The following is a 16,522-nucleotide window of genomic DNA, read 5'->3' on the forward strand; positions in this document are numbered from 1 at the left end:
TTTTTTTTTTAAAGATTTATTTATTTGAGAAAGAGTGAGAGAGCACTAGCAGGACAGACAGAGAGGGAGAAGCAGACTCCCTGCTGAGCAGGGAGCCAGATGCAGGGCTCGATCTCAGGACCATGAGATCATGACCTGAGCAGAAGGCAGACACTTAACCAACTGAGCCACCCAGGCACCCAAAACCTTTAGATTTAAGATGCTTCTCAAGCTCTGAGGGCTAATCCTTGATGAAATCCTCATTCTAATGGGCTCAAGAACAGCTCAAAGTCTTCTGGTAAGTACTCTAAAAAATTAAAAAAAAAAAAAAAAAAGCTTTGCAGGATATATTCCAATCATGGCCAGGTAAAACATGAGAAGGCATATCCTCAGAGTTAATGCCAATCTCCAAATCCTAAGGATCTCTTTACAAAGGTATCAGAAGCCTAAAGTTAGTAGTCATGGCTGCTCAGGTACACTGCAGTCTATTTTATAATTGTGGAACAGGACTCGTCTTCAAATACTGCTCCACATTTGAAAATACTGATGAAATCATACATTGAGTTTGAATTCACTAAAAAGCACCGGCAGGAAAACAAAACAGGCTTATTTGGAAAGTAAATTTGCTGATCAATAAACTGTGTCACTTAATGGTAGGTATTATGTCCTGTTCATTTCTTTTTTTTTCTTTTTAAAGATTTTATTTATTTGAGAGAGAGAGCACATGAGAGAGGGGAGGGTCAGAGGGAGAAGCAGATCCCTGCTGAGCAGGGAGCCCGGTGCGGGACTCGATCCAGGGACCCCAGGATCATGACCTGAGCCGAAGGCAGTCGCTTAACCAACTGAGCCACCCAGGCGCCCGTCCTGTTCATTTCTGTTCACTGGCCAAGGCCAGCACCTGGCATACAGCAGGACTTGATAAACATTTGTTTAGTACGCTGTCTAATACTTTGTTGGAAGAGTAAGCAAATGGCCCTCACAAGAGAATATGCAGTTGATGATTTGTGATCATTAAGGAGTCTATTCAATTTTTTTCTTGCCAAATTTCACTACTATCTCGGTGTCATCAGTTTCAGGACTATTGCCAACCATGACTATTGTTAACAACATCTTATTTTGCTACTATACTAAAACATGATTTAATCTGAATGGCTTCCAAAGAGCAGTGGAAGTCACAACAGAAAAACCCCTCTTAGGAAGTTTCACCGAGGGCCACCACCTCCCCTTTTTTTACAGTCCAAATGTGGGATGGGCCATTGATATAACCCGTCCGATATGAAATGATAGTGATGCCCAGGCTGGTGTCACACAGGGTTTTGTCAGAAGGAAAAGCTCTAAAACAGAAAACGTCAACAAACACCATGAGACAGAGAAGGCTCTTGTGGTCTGGGAGTTGGGAATGTATAATCAAGAAGCCTTCAGCTTTGACTTAGACAGCCAGGACTCTTACCAGATTTTTCTGAGGGATGCCATTTTAAACCTCTCACTTACTATTAACTTTAGTTTACCAAGATCCAGAAAAGGTATTTTCCATACGTATTTCTTTAGAATGAGGAATACAAGGAATAAGGTTTTGCTCAGCTCAACCTGGGAGATACACTACCTCTCTGGTCAGACTAGGAGAAACCTGGAAAAGAGTGCCATAGCCTCTGGGTTGTTCAAATCCTGACAATTTGAATGGGGGAGTACTGAAACAAATACTCCAAACTAGTTATTACTGAAGTCAATCTCTAAGTCCAACAAGATCTGAAGAAAGAGGTATAGCTCAAGTCTTGGTAATATACTGGGAGATCTGGTAAGTCAAGAAAGATTCTGAATTCTTAGACTGGTCTTTACTTGATATTGGGGTTTTTTACTGATGTGGGGTTTAATCATTTCCCACAACAAAAACAAATCCTGGAAACAATCTATAATTCTAGTCCTAGGTAAGGAATATGGGTCCATTTTGTGCATCTCCTATAATTATGGCTTTGGCCTATAGCCAAAATTAGGAAATGCTATTGAGATGTTTTTGGAGGTCTGCAACAGCACCATTTTGGGAAAGGATATGAATGGCAATCACAAAGGCTATTATATCTTCAGTAGCTGACTTGCTAGAACATTCATTTGGGGTAAACATTCCACTTTCTTATACTAGTCCAGATTCTGACCATTTGGTCCAACTGCCCACTCTTTCTACAACATCTCCGAAAGATGCCAATGTTCCAACCATTGTTTGGACACTTCCAGCCGATTCCACAGTCGAACAGATTATTAAAGGCAGTCTGACTCCTTGTAACCTTTCACCTACTGGCGCTGGTTTTGATTGCCCAAGCCACACAACTCATATCCAATACCCACTTCACTTTTATACTTGTCTTCTACATATGTGAAGACAGTCACATTGTCTAACCGTAGTCTTCTTTCATCTCTAAAGTGACTCTAGTTTTCTATCTGTTGCTTTTATAATAAATTCCAGATGCTCTAATTCCACTTCCCTCCTCTGAATAAAAAACAAAAAAAGGGGCGCCTGGGTGGCTCAGCTGGTTGGGCGGCTGGACTCTTCCTTTCAGTGCAGGGTCATGGGATCAAGCCCTGCACCCAGTGGGGAGTCTGCTTGAGATTCTGTCTCTCTCCCCCTCTGCCCCTCCCCTCTGCTAGCACGCTTTCCATCTCCCTCTCAAATAAATAAATCTTTAAAACAAAAACAGACACCAACCCCCCCAAAATCCTTTTACATGCAATTCACACAAAACTGAATATAATAGTTGAAATTCAGGTTTAGTCCAATGTAGATAGCTGAGTAGCATATAAATACAAAACAAGTGTTACCTTGCTTAGCTAGAACTCTACAATACAAGCTCTTTTCAACTTGTCATTGTCTAGTAACATATAAATATGTACCTCATCTCTTTCCATCATCTCTACATGTGAATTCCTTAAACCTAATAAATGTTTTACATATTTCTCTACTGAGTGATACCTCTCTGCACACCCCAAAGACCGAAGCCATGGAATTCTATCACCACCCCCAACCCCATTCTAAGATTCTAGAGAATGCTACATATTTCTTTCTTTGGCTATGACAAACAACATGACTTTCTCCCAAAGTTTTTGTCTCTCTTCTTTATTTTTCAGAAATAAATTCATAGAGAACCAAGCTCCTTTACTGAAATCTGCTGTTTTCTAGGGGATTATACTGTCAAGAATTTCAGATGCTATTGCTTTCGGCAAAATTAGACTTGCAGCCTCCCTATCTATCAACTTGCCTCTACAGGTTTTGTGATGTATTACAAAAAAAAATCATTCATATCCTCTGTGTGTGGTGGGGGACTGAAGAGGAAACAATTTTTCTCATAAGAAATGGCTTCTGAAGGGGCGCCTGGGTGGCTCAGTCCGTTAAGTGTCCAACTCTTGATTCTGGCTCACGTCATGATCTCAGGGTCATGAGATTGAGCCCCACATCAGAATCCAAGCTCAGCGAAGAGCCTGCTTGAGATTCTTTCTCTCCCTCTGCCACCCCCTACCCTGAGCTCTCTCACTCTCTCTAAAATAAATAAATAAATCTTAAAACAAACAAACAAACCAAATGGCTTCTTAAATCATATTTATCTATTAGAAATGCAATCTAGTTTAAGAGTAAAAAGCACCCAATAGAAAAAAAGTTCCTATTTATGTTGATTATTTTTCATTAACAGAACTTAACTCCTTGGAAGTTAACTACTGGGAGCAAGTGCCTATTCTTTTTTTTTTTTTTTTTTTAAAGATTTTATTTATTTATTTGACAGACAGAGAGACAGCTAGAGAGGGAACACAGGCAGGGGGAGTGTGAGAAGGAGAAGCAGGCTTCCTGCTGAGCAGGGAGCTGGATCCCAGGGGACCATGACCTGAGCCGAAGGCAGATACTTAGCCGACACTTAACGACTAAACCACCCAGGCGCCCCTTCTTTTAATTTAACTAAATATTTTACATCAGAAGACAAACCAAATTTTTCCTAAACTGTTCTATCATGATTCATTTCCTTAGTCTGCACAGATCTCATTCCTATTCCTTGGAAATCAAAACAGAAAGACAAAAATGTGTCCTGTCCCCATAAAACTGCCAAACTTTAATTGGTTAAAAAAAAAAAAAAGAATTTCCCTCCACAGCTTACCCTACGATGTACAAACACCAGGAACTGCTTCATCAAGCAGTTCCACAGTCCCCACACCTACACTGAGCTTCCAATGGCATGTTTATATGCACACCAATATGAGTGACAGCTCACTGTCTACAAGAGATTATAAAATTTATTTTCCACATATAAGAGAAAATGCAGCTGGATACATTTATTTAAAAATTAAAATAGGTTCTCTCATTAATTAATAACTCAGATTGAATTTACAAAGCTAATTTTTTAAAAAGTTTCTTATATGCCTGGGTTTAAATGCAGGGCTTTTAACGCTCTGGTTTAATGTACACCATTAGCAACTTTTATTTTCTTACTCTCCTTTTACACCTTAAATTCTCAGTTGTATAACCTCTTACCAGATAATTTGGATAAACAGTGAGACAGGCTGGTTCCAAAAACAAATTTTCCATTTCAGTCACAGCCACATGAAATCCATGTAAAAAAGTACTTTGAAATGTTGGGAAAGAACTGAGAGTGGGATGGTGGAGGAGGAACAAGGTCAATAAGAAGCTAATCCCATAACCTCTAAATATTACTATTTTCAGATATGAACTCATTAATACACCAAATTCTTGAAAGGTAGCAACTAAGATCTTGCTTGGCTATTTTTATCCCACAGATCAAGTGAACAGAATCTAAGTAACACTACCCTTTGGATTACTTATCAGTTGGTTACGACAATTTGCCAAATCGGTTGTTTAAACGTTGACTACATGGCCAAACAGGACAATCCAAATTAGCTGACAAAAGATAGCACTGATCACTAAAATTTTAGGCAAAATGGCAAACAGGTGAGATCTGACTTCAGTATTTTTCTCCTTTCCCTTTCTGCTGCCCACAGGCTGTTTCTAGTTCTCCCACCAAACCTTCCTCTTACAACGGCTCCCCAAATAGGAACCCAATAAAGTTGGAACTGATAAAGAAAGCATACCTTCTAGTAGGATTTAGATTTTAAAACAGGGACAAGTTAAAGCAAACAAATCAAGTAAAGGCAATGTCTGTGAACATGGAAATTTTTCTTACACTCTTTCTCTGCTCATCATTTCTACTCCAAAAGGAGGGAACATTTTAAAACGTATCCTTCTGCTTTTTCAAAAAATTACTTTAAACAATCATGTAAAACAAAATAAAAAACCATGATTATCGTTAAGTATGAAAACCTACTCCCATTTTCAATCATGCATAGCTCACCTGAGAATATAGTCCTGATCTTTTCTCCAAGTGAAAGGTATAAATGCTTTATGGAAATAAACTATTTCATTCCTAGTTCTTTTAAATTCTTCAATTAAACTAAATACCTTTATATCATAAAGTCAACCTAGTAAATATTAAAGGAAATGTAATTCAAACGATCTCTCAGAATGAGGCGAGGTTCGTCCCAATTTCAATTCTAGATCCAACCTAAAGTACCTCCACCATCTTTTCCTCTCATCCTACCACTTTCCACCCCAACTTGTGTGTATGTGGCAGCCACGACCCGCCCCCACCCACCCTAAGTCAGATCTCAGTTCATCCAAACTTGACTATTTCCAGTTCTAGCCTCTCCAGAAACTTGTTAATGACTGAGTACCCTGATAAACCCATTAACACTAATGTGTCAATGGCTAATTAAGCTATTCCTCCTAAATTACATCCTTGTATTTTACAAAGGCCTTTAAGACCCTAACCCAAAGGATTGATAAAGTTATCGTGGAACTTGCAAGAACGATAAATTGTGGAGATAACTGGCCTTTCAAACCACAAGGTCTACTGCGTCCCCTACTCTTTCTTGTGTATGTAAGGCTCTTGGAGTAGCAAGACCGGAAGTTGGTACAGGTATTGTTGATATAAAACAAAGCAAAAAAAAAAAAAAAAAAATTCCAGTGAGTGGGGCACGCTCGCCCCCTAGCCCTATGTCCTCGCCTCGGTCCCCAATCGATGAGAACGAGACGACCAGCACCGGAGTCCTAGGGGGGAACAGCTGGCGGCAGAGGAGCACAGTGTTTGGTTTCAGGCCTGAGAGCCAGGGTGGGCAGGTGGGGTGTAGGGCGAGGCCAGGCGACGTCGGTCCCAGTTACCTGCGGCAAAGTGGAGCGGGGTGGATTTCCTGCCTGCTGTGTCGCGGCTGTTCACTTTCTCGGGGGTCACTAGCCTCTTGACTCGCTCCACGTCCCCGTTGCGGCACGCTTCGAACAGCTCGCGGGCGGCTGGCTCCACGGCCTCGGCCGCCGCGCCCGCGCAGGCCGCGCCCCCGCCGGCGCAGCGGCGGCCCGACATGATCCTGGCCGCCGCCGCCGCCAGCAGCAGCGCCAGCAACGGCAGTAGGAGCCCCGGCCCTGCGAGCAAGAGGGCGAGGCCCCCCGGAGGAGACGTGCTCAGGGCCCGGGCCGCTGGGCTCCCTGCTGTCACCGGGGTCTGCGCAGTCCCATGGCCGCGCCGCCGCGCGCCCCTCGCTCGGCCCCGCGACCCCGGGCTACCCCTGCGCGGCGGAGGCAGCGCGAACCCGCCGTTCGAGCCCCGAAGCGACGCGGCGGCGGAAGCTGGCAAGGCCCCTCCTGCCAGCTCCGCTGAGCCCTGGGAGGGCACGTGACGTGGTGCGGCGCGTGCGCAGTGGGGGGAGACCGGCCCGGCAGGTTTCGGCAAGCGGGGGCCTTGCGGAGGGGCTTGTGGGAAATGCGAGGCTAGAACCTTTGGCCGCGGGAGGAGAGGGGCTTCGTCCCACCGCCATCTTTGCAGTGGGTTTTGCTGAAGTCGAATGGTTTTAGTTGTCTTTTCTTAAGGCATGGATTTCCTGAGCTGAATTTCCTTATTGTTATTACACTGAAAAGAGCCCTTGAAAGTTCCCCCCCCCCCCCGCCAATCTTGCATATTATTTTGGAATTCTTAGTGTGGAAGTTTTCCATTTTTCAGCTTTCACAATCCCTTTCTCCTGAGGGATTTCTTTTCCGTTTTCTTTACTGTCTCTTCCCTTCCCCATGCAACTGCTATTCTGTTGTTTCTTGTGAGTCACATCTCGAAAACAAATGAATTTCTTTCCACTTAATGGGACGTTTGGATGAGCTGCCTCAAGTTCATTTAAAAATTAGGAAAGCGATGAAAGTTTGTTCCAATTCTAAATTAATAATTGAGAGGGATGGCTCTGATTAATTACTCTTCCCAAGTTGTTAGCTCAGAAGTTACTAATGTGCCCATAAGGATATCATCATTGTACTGACTTGGTTGGGGTGTGGATACACTGGGTATACGCATCACTGACAAAGTTTGATGATTTGCTGTATATATATATATATATACAATCAAAGGAAGGAAAGCACAGTTAACTGTCACGCTTAAGGTAGTGATCTAGCTGTTACCATTCCCTACTCCATGCCCTGGCCTCAGGAAACTGCTTGAAAGTAAGGTACGCTTACATGAAATGATACATGTTGACCTTTGGCATGCTGACAAGCATTTTTCCCCTTGTTGTCTTTAACTTCTTAACCTGTTTTTCAGGAAATTCAGTTTCTGTTTGGGAATGTTGACTCACTACTGTGCAAGAAGATAGAGGATGTACACTTTTAGGAAGGAACATTTTTATACATATATAAATTATATAACTATATATACATCATAATATATTTAGTAATTTATATTGCATATTAATAAAATGAATATCCATGAATACATGTAGGAACTACAGCATCAATACTATTGCATCTATGCTTTTCTTTCCCATTTCATCCACTTGCCAAATGTGTTCCTAGTTTTATTATTCTGTGTATACTAATTTGCCCTTATTAATCTTTTCCCATGTGTGTATCCCTCAATAACATATTGTTCAGTTTTACTTGTTTTGGAGCTTTATAAAAATGTCAGTCTTTGTGGTCTTTTTTCATTTAAGGAGATGTTTGTAAGTCTCATGAATTCATTTTCATTGCTTTGTATGAATACACCACAAATTTACAATTTTACTGGCCACTTGGTTTGCTTCCAAGTTTTGTTATTATGATCATTTTATTTTTTTTATAAAGATTTTATTTATTTGAGACAGAAATGCAATTGGTGTCTTCAACCAGTAAACACACTCACATATATAGAACAAAAGTTTAACGAAATAATTAAATATTCACATCCCCAGTGCTTAAAAAATGCTATTTGTGATTCTCAGTAAATGGATTACAGAACTCACAAATGAGTGTTGACTCAGGGTTTGAAAAGCACCACAGGAATGGACTACCTAGGAATAGAATTGCTGAGGGAAAATGAATGTTCACTTAACAAGGTAATGCCAAATTGTTTTTTGAAGAGATTGTTAATGATGTACATGCCCACCAGCAGTGTGTATTTTTTTTAAATCTCTGTCCTTGTCAATTCTTGGTATTGTCAGATTGATTTTTCCAATAAATATAGTGGATGTAAATGGTATTTCAAAAAGGTCTTAGTCTGCATTTTTATACATACCGAATGATCATTAGGAAAATGCAAATCAAAACCACAATGTGATACTACTGCACATCCATTAGGATGACTACTGTCAAAAGAACAGAAAATATAAGTGCTGGTGAGGATGTGGAGAAATTCTGGAATTCTTGCACACTTTTGGTGGGACTATAAAATGGTGTGACTACCATGGAAAACATTATGGCATTTCCTCAAGAAATTTAAAATCAGACTAGCATATGATCCAGTAATCCCTCTTGCATATATACAGAAGAACTGAAAGCAAGATCTCTAAGAGATATTTGCACAGCTGTGTTCATAGCAGCATTATTCACAACAGCCAGAAACTACTCAAATGTCCACAAGCAGATGAATGGATAAACAAAATGTGGTATACATATACAATAGAGTATTATTTCACTTTTAGGGGCGCCTGGGTGGTTCAGTTGGTTAAGTTTCTGCCTTCGGCTTAGATCATGATCCTGGGGTCTTGGAGTCCTTCAATCTAGCCCCAAGTCAGGAGTCAGGCTCCCTGAGGAGCAGGGAGCCTGCTTCTCTCTCTCCCTCTGCCCCTCCCCCCCCAGCTTGTGCTTGAGCTCTCTCTCTCAAATAAATAAAATCTTAAAAAAAAGAATATTTTTCCACTTTTAAAAAAGGAAGGAATTCCTGTTATATGGTATGATATGGATGAAGCTTGAGGACAATATGCTAAGTGAAATAAGCTGGTTGCAAAAAGGACAAATACTGTATTATTCCACTTATATGAAGTGTATTAGTTTGTTAGGGCTGCCATAATAAAATACCACAGAATTGGTATATACATTTCTATACCTTAACAAAAAATAAGTAGAAAATATATTTTAAAGTCTATTATGGACAATTTCAAACATACACAAAAATAAGGAGAATAGTATAATGAACTCCCTGTAACCATTACCCAGCTTCAACAATTGTCACAATGTTGCCATTCTTCTTTTATCTCTTCCCTTATTTATAAAATAAACTATGTAAAATGATTTTTATTAACTTTTAAACAAAGTATCATGTCACTTTACTAGTAAATATTTAGGTATAAGTTTCTAATAATCAAAGATCTTGTTTTTTTTACCATAATGAATACCATTTGAACGTATTAACCTAACCAAATTAACATCAATACCTTAATATCATCTAATATCCAGTCCATTTAAAATGTCTACAAGTGCAGGGCGCCTGGGTGGCTCAGTCGTTAAGCGTCTGCCTTCAGCTCAGGTCATGATCCCAGGGTCCTGGGATCAAGCCCCACATCCAGCTCCCTGCTCCTTGGGAAGCCTGCTTCTCCCTTTCCGACTCCCCCTGCTTGTGTTCTCTCTCTCTCACTGTCAAATAAATAAAATGTTTTAAAAAAAAGTCAACAAGTGCTTCAAAAATGTCTTTTTACAGTAGTTTGATAAGCCATACTTAAAAAAAAACCCACTTATGATTGCAATAAAACTAGAATGTGCAAGACCTATATGAAGGAAACAACAAAATTTTATTGAAATTCATTAAATAAGACCTAAATAAACAGAGAGATATGCTACGTCCAAGGATGGGAGGACTCGATAACCTGAACATAGCAATTCTTCCCAAATTGATCTATAAATTCAATGCAAGTCTCATCAAATTCCCAATGGGATTTAAACTCGGGACACATTCCAAAATTTATATGGGAGACCAAATCTCAAAAAAAAGCAAGGAAGAATTAGGTGTGAGATTTGCCCTACCCGATTTTAAAACTTATTACCAAGTTGTACTATGATAGTCCTAGAGGATGTGTTAAGATGTATTGGAGGGGGGGGTGCCTGGGTGGCTCAGTTGGTTAAGCGACTGCCTTCGGCTCAGGTCATAATCCTGGAGTCCCGGGATCGAGTCCCGCATCGGGCTCCCTGCTCAGCAGGGAGTCTGCTTCTCCCTCTCCCGCTCCCCCCTCTTGTGCTCTTTCTCTCTCTCAAATAAATAAATAAAATCTTTAAAAAAAAAAAAAAGATGTATTGGAGGGGGAATATCTAAATCAATCAATGGAATGAAATACAGTCCAGAAATAGACTCATGAATATAGGGAAGCTTGAAGTGGCACTGCAACTCTCATCTGAAAAGAAGGAGTTTTAATAAATGGTGATAGGACAATGTGAATGTAGTTACCACTACTGAACTGTACACTTAAAAATGGTTAAGATGATATAAAGTGCAAATAAAGTTGAGTATCTTTTCACATGTTTATGGTCTATTTGTATTTCCTTTGCAGTAAAATGCTTATTTATACCTTTAGCCCATTTTTCTATTGGGTTGTTTACCTTTTACTATTGACTTATGGGCATTCTTTATATATTCTGGATACTAATCCTTCGTCAGTGTTTAAACTATCTTCTCCCAATTATGGTTTGCTTGTTTACTTTCCCAATGAAAAGATGTCTTAACTTTAATATAGTTGAATTATGAATATTTTCATCTACTTTGTGTTTCTGTGTGTGTTTAAGGAATTTTCCCTTACCCCAAGGTGGAAAACATATTTTTTATTTTCTTCTAAAAGTGAAAATTTTTGCTTCTTACACTTACATCCTTAATCCTTCTGCCCTTGATTTTGGAGTATGGCATAAGATAGGTTTTCAATATCTTTTATTTTCTTCATATAGCTAGCAAATTGATTGTTGATGATATTTAGATTTAATGCTGTAATGGGTTAAGATTTGGGGGGATTTTGAGATGGGGTAAAATGTGTTTTGCACATGCGATGGATGTGGGTTTGGGGGAGCCAGAGGGCAGACTATACTGAATTGAATGGTATCTCCTCTAAAATCATGTCTAATTTGAACCTTAATATGTGACCTTATTTGGAAATAGAGTCTTTGTTAATGTAATTAAGTTGAGGTTATATTGGATTAAGATGGACCCTAAATACAACCACTGGAGTCCTTATGAGCAAGAACAGGACACATAGACACAGACACATAGGGAAAATGTCATGTGAGGATTGCTGGCAATCACCAATAGCTAGAAGAAGCATGGGAGGATCTTCCATAGAGTGTTTCAGAGAAAGCACGGCCCTGTCGACACCTTGATTTCCAGACTTACAAAAGAATAAATTTCTGTTATTATAAGCCACCCAGTTCATGGTACGCAGCCCTGGGAAATTAATACACTGAGCCACTGATGGTTGTTAAGAAATGCTTGTCAGATGCCTGGGTGGCTCAGTTGGTTAAGCGACTGCCTTCTGCTCAGGTCATGATCCCGGAGTCCTGGGATAGAGTCCTGCATCCGGCTCCCTGCTCAGCAGGGAGTCTGCTTCTCCCTCTGACCGTACCCCCTCTTGTGCTCTCTCTCTCTCTCAAATAAATAAAATAAAATCTTGAAGAAAAAAAAAAGAAATGCTTGTCAAACACAGATATGTGTGGGACTGAAAGCTCACAAGATCATAGTAGACTGGGCAGATGGATCAAATGAACAAGTGGTGAGGGAATGAAAAAGTGTTACTAAGCAATCTCGGCTCAAGTGTGATGTTGCAGGAGCTTGGGAATGAGACCGCCACTGCAAAATGATTTAGTGAGGAAGCTTTGGCTTGGTATTTAACTTACTACCTAATGGGAACTGATTATATGCCTCTTATTTTTCTTTTCTTTTTTTTTCATTTTCCACCATTTACTCTTGTTACCAAAAATAGTTCAACTCTTCTTGCAAAACAAAAACAAAATAGTATATACTGGACACATACGTCACATTTTTCTTCCTATGGCTTTAGCTCACCCCCACCCCACCAAAAGAGACAAAAAAAAAAAAAAAGAAAGCCCAACAACAAAAACAAGTCTACCTGACCACATTCACAGAAAATGACACCAGGATACACTACAAAATGGAAGGAGGTGTCATCTGCTCTGCGTCCAAAGGTTTCTTCTCCATGTCTTGTACTAGGTGAGTAACCATCACTGAACATGCTGTGTCAAATCAAAACATAACTTCAACATATGTCAGATCTCATGAGAGATGGTGAACATAGAAACTGGAAATTTTCCAACAGTATTTTTCTTTAAATAAGCATGTCAAAGCAGCAATTCTTTTAAATCATAAGGTCATTTCTTTACAACCTAGTCAGTCCTTGTTTTATTTGGGCTGTGCTCTTTCAAGCAACTGACTAGATTTCCCTTCAACAGAATGTTTGTGACTCACTTGTCTTCCCCATAAAAATTAAAGGGAAGACATGAATTTAAACTGAAACATAGTTTGTGCTTTACATGCAAATGAGCATTCTAAAGAAAATCCTCCTAGCTTCAAACCTACCTAAATGCACAGGCTTCATAAAAATGCATTTTTTATTTGGCCTACTTACTTTAATCTGTGTATTCCTTTGAATTTCTCTAGATAAATAGGGATGGTATTTTGGCTTCTCAATTTCTATGGTATTTTCAGCTATTTTATGTTCAAGACAAAAATTTGGCATGTTTTGTTATTGCTAAAGCTGATAGAAATATATTCTCATCTTATTTTGTAAAAAAAGAAAAAAAAGAACCTTTCATATTTGTTCTTTCCCCCAAATGTTTGTTGTTGAAAATTTGAAAAATAGAGGTCAGCAAAAGGGAAAAATATGTTAACAAAGGTTAACACCATGTACTTGTATTAATGTTTGTGTCATAACTTGGGTTCTTTGGGAAGCTGACTCTGAGATGGAGATTAGTGTGCAGGACATTTAATAGGGAGTGGTCTTGGGAAGGGGGGCAAAAGAAACAGGATTGGGTAGAGGGAGAAAGTTGAACTGAGATGCCGTCCCAATCAACCAACCTGATGACAAACTCTGGATCTGGGACAGCCCTTCAAAATTGTCCCAAGTTTGGGCCAGGGGAACAGGTGCTTATATGTCCTGCACTGATTAGTCACTCGATATGAGCTACCTTTGGAAGGAGGTAGGATATTGGGCCAGTTTTCTTCAGGCAAAACAATCCCCAAAGAAGGCTGAGAGCTGAGGGCTGTCCTCCTGCAGCACTTCCAGGGGCTGAGGGGATAAGTCCTCCATTTCTGGAGAGGGATCTGGGTGGCAAATGCAGCATCTATCACATATAGTTACAGAAAATTGATTTAATCATATACCACAATTCATGGCTGCTATGGACTGAATGTTTGTGTCCCCACCAAAATTCGTATGTTGAAGCCCCAAACCCCAGTGTAATGATTTTTGGATGTGGGGCCTTTGGGAGGTAATCAGGCCATGAGGGTGGAATTTTATAATGGGATTAGTGCCTTCAGAAGAAACAGAGAAAGATGATCTCTCTTTCCACCATGTGAAGATCCAGCAAGAAGGTGGCCATCTGCAAGCCAAAAAGAGGGTTCTCATCAGACATGAGTCTGCCGGCCCCAGCATCCAGAACTGTGAGAAAGATTTGTTTTTTATTTTGTATATTTCTTCTTCTTTTTTCTTTTTTTTTTCTTAAAGATTTCATTTATTTATTTGACAGAGAGAGACACAACGAGAGAGGGAACACAAGCAGGGGGAGTGGGAGAGGGAGAAGCAGGCTTCCCGAGGAGCGGGGAGCCCGATGTGGGGCTTGATCCCAGGACTCTGGGATCATGACCTGAGCCGAAGGCAGATGCTTAACAACTGAGCCACCCAGGCACCCCTGTATATTTCTTTTTCTAAATTAATTTACAGACAGAAGTGTCTAGTGACAAGTTCTATAATTTAAATATATATTTTGTTATAAGACACCTAATTACAGTTGGGATTTAGACACCATCATATACTGGTTAAAAAAAAGATAAACTCTCTTGTTCAGCAGTCTAACTTCCCAAATCATAATCAATAGCTTTACTGAAGGGGAAGCCCTGAAACTCCGTGGTTAGACCTTCTACTTTTAGCACAATAGAGTAACTTATGGCAGAAAAATGCACCCTTTAAGAATAACTAGAGGGGCACGTGGGTGGCTCAGTCAGTTAAGCAAGCGGCTGCCTTTGGCTCAGGTAGTGATCCCGGGTCCTGGGATCAAGCCCCGCATCCGGCTCCCTGATCAGTGGAGAGCCTGCTTCTCCCTCTCCCTCTGCCTGCTTGTGCTCTCTATCTCTCTGTCAAATAAATAAATAAAATCTTAAAAAAAAAAAAAAAGAATAAAGAAGTTGGATTAAAAAAAATCTTGGGTATGGGGATGCTGTAAAGGCAACTTAGAACTTGAGAGGTCAAGATTCTGAACAGGGGAAAACCATGGAGAGCTGAACTAACATTCTGCAGTCATGTTTTTCCATGAGGAATTTCACAAATATGGGCTCAAGGAATGTGGCTGGAAACCCCTAAGAGTCTTGGGGGAAAGGGTTGCTGCTGGAAGGCAGAGAAACCATCAAAGCTTTTGGTAGTCCTGTGGATCTACACAGACACAAACTGGAGGCTGGAGGGGCAGAAAACTGAGCCCCATTGATTAGGTTTATTCCAAGCCATTTTGCTGAATCCTGAAGTAACAAAGTATAGGGGGCAAGAAGCTAGGGAGAAAGTTTCTGAAAAGCAGAGTGGAGTTTTTTGGTCATCTAAGTCTACCAAGGAGTTAAGGATTAGAGTTCAAGATAGGTCATGAAGGGGGGACTGTGGGGAACTGCCCAAGTTGTTGGTTGGAACTCTGCAGCCTGTACTCTGGGGTGGGAATAATGAAGAGGTAGAAAAAGCCTATAGTAAAAGTGCAGCCTAACCTTGAGTCGTCAGTCTCGATTAGATTAAGGTGATTGCCTTAACTCTACCTACCTAGCAGAGGAAATGATGAACCCTCCCTGGAAATTCCCTCATGATCCAGAGCCTCTATGGTTTTTCAATACAATACCTGACTATCAATCAAAAATATCAGGCATACCAAGAAATAAGACAAAATGACCATGAACACAAGAGAAAAATCAGACAGTTGATTTAGAATTATAGATATCAGCCAATTTTTAAAATATAACTATGATGAGGATAGTCAAGAAAATAGAAAAAAGGGAGAAAATAGATTAAGAGAATCTCAGCAGAGACAAATGGGACATAGTGAACGGGTCTGACATACATGTAATTTGAGTCCCAGCAGACTAAGAGCAAAAGGCAAAGCAAATGCTTCAAGATGGAAAAATAAAATGCAGAAAACAAATGAAGGGCAATGAAAAAGCTAAATATATGTGTACATATAAATGGATTTTGACTATATAAAATAGCAGTAATGTTCTTTGCAATTTAAAATATATAGAATTAATGTACAATAACAATAACACAAAAGGCAGGAGGTGGTAAATGGAGTTAAAGTGTTCTAAAGTCCTAGCATTGTCAGGGAAGTAGTAAAAATAACAATTAATTTAAGGCTGTGTCGTGGGTTAAATTGTGTTCCTCCAAAAAGATACAAGGAAATTTATAGCTTTAAATGCATATATTGGGGAAGGAGCCAAGATGTCCTTCAACAGAAGAATGGATAAAGAAGATGTGGTTCATATATACAATGGAATATTACTCAGCCATCAGAAAGGATGAATACCTATCATTTGCGTTGACATGGATGGAACCGGAGGGGATTATGCTAAGTGAAATAAGTCAAGCAGAGAAGACAATTATCATATGGTTTCACTCATATGTGGAATATAAGGAATAGCGCAGATGACCAGAGGGGAAGGGAGGGAAAACTGAATGGGAAGAAATCAGAGAGGGAGACAAACCATGAGAGACTCTGGACTCTGGGAAACAAACTGAGGGCTACAGAAGGGAAAGGGGTGGAGGGATGGGGTAACCAGGTGATGGGTATTAAGGAGGGCACATGATGTGATGAGCACTGGGTGTTATATGCAACTAATGAATCACTGAACACTACATCAAAAACTAATGATGTACTATATGCTGGCTAACTGAAAATAATAAAAAAATAAAATAAATTCATATATTGGAAAAGAAGAAAGACTGAAAATGAAGTATCTAAATAGTCACTTTGAAAATTTAGAAAAACAACAGCAAATACATCTATAAAAGTAGGAAGAAGTAATTAAAGAGGGTG

General features: G+C 40.0%; 1 protein-coding gene across 4 annotated transcripts in view; it reads right to left on the reverse strand.

Annotated features, from left to right (window-relative positions):
- Positions 1–6,646, reverse strand: part of TNKS2 (tankyrase 2) — a 66,957-nt gene extending 60,311 nt beyond the window's left edge. For 3 of the 4 annotated variants that reach the window (XM_081823843.1, XM_081823845.1, XM_081823844.1), the window contains exon 1: positions 6,188–6,646. In XM_081823843.1, coding sequence (XP_081679969.1) covers positions 6,188–6,386 — 199 coding nt within the window. In that variant the 5' untranslated portion in view covers positions 6,387–6,646. The remainder of the gene's footprint in view (positions 1–6,187) is intronic. The other variant, XM_081823840.1, reaches the window with a different exon arrangement.
- Between the last annotated feature and the right edge of the window lie 9,876 nt (positions 6,647–16,522).

The sequence above is a fragment of the Leptonychotes weddellii genome, chromosome 6 (genome assembly GCF_054177405.1).
Source record: "Leptonychotes weddellii isolate Sample4059 chromosome 6, ASM5417740v2, whole genome shotgun sequence".
In the NCBI taxonomy this organism is placed as follows: domain Eukaryota; kingdom Metazoa; phylum Chordata; class Mammalia; order Carnivora; family Phocidae; genus Leptonychotes; species Leptonychotes weddellii.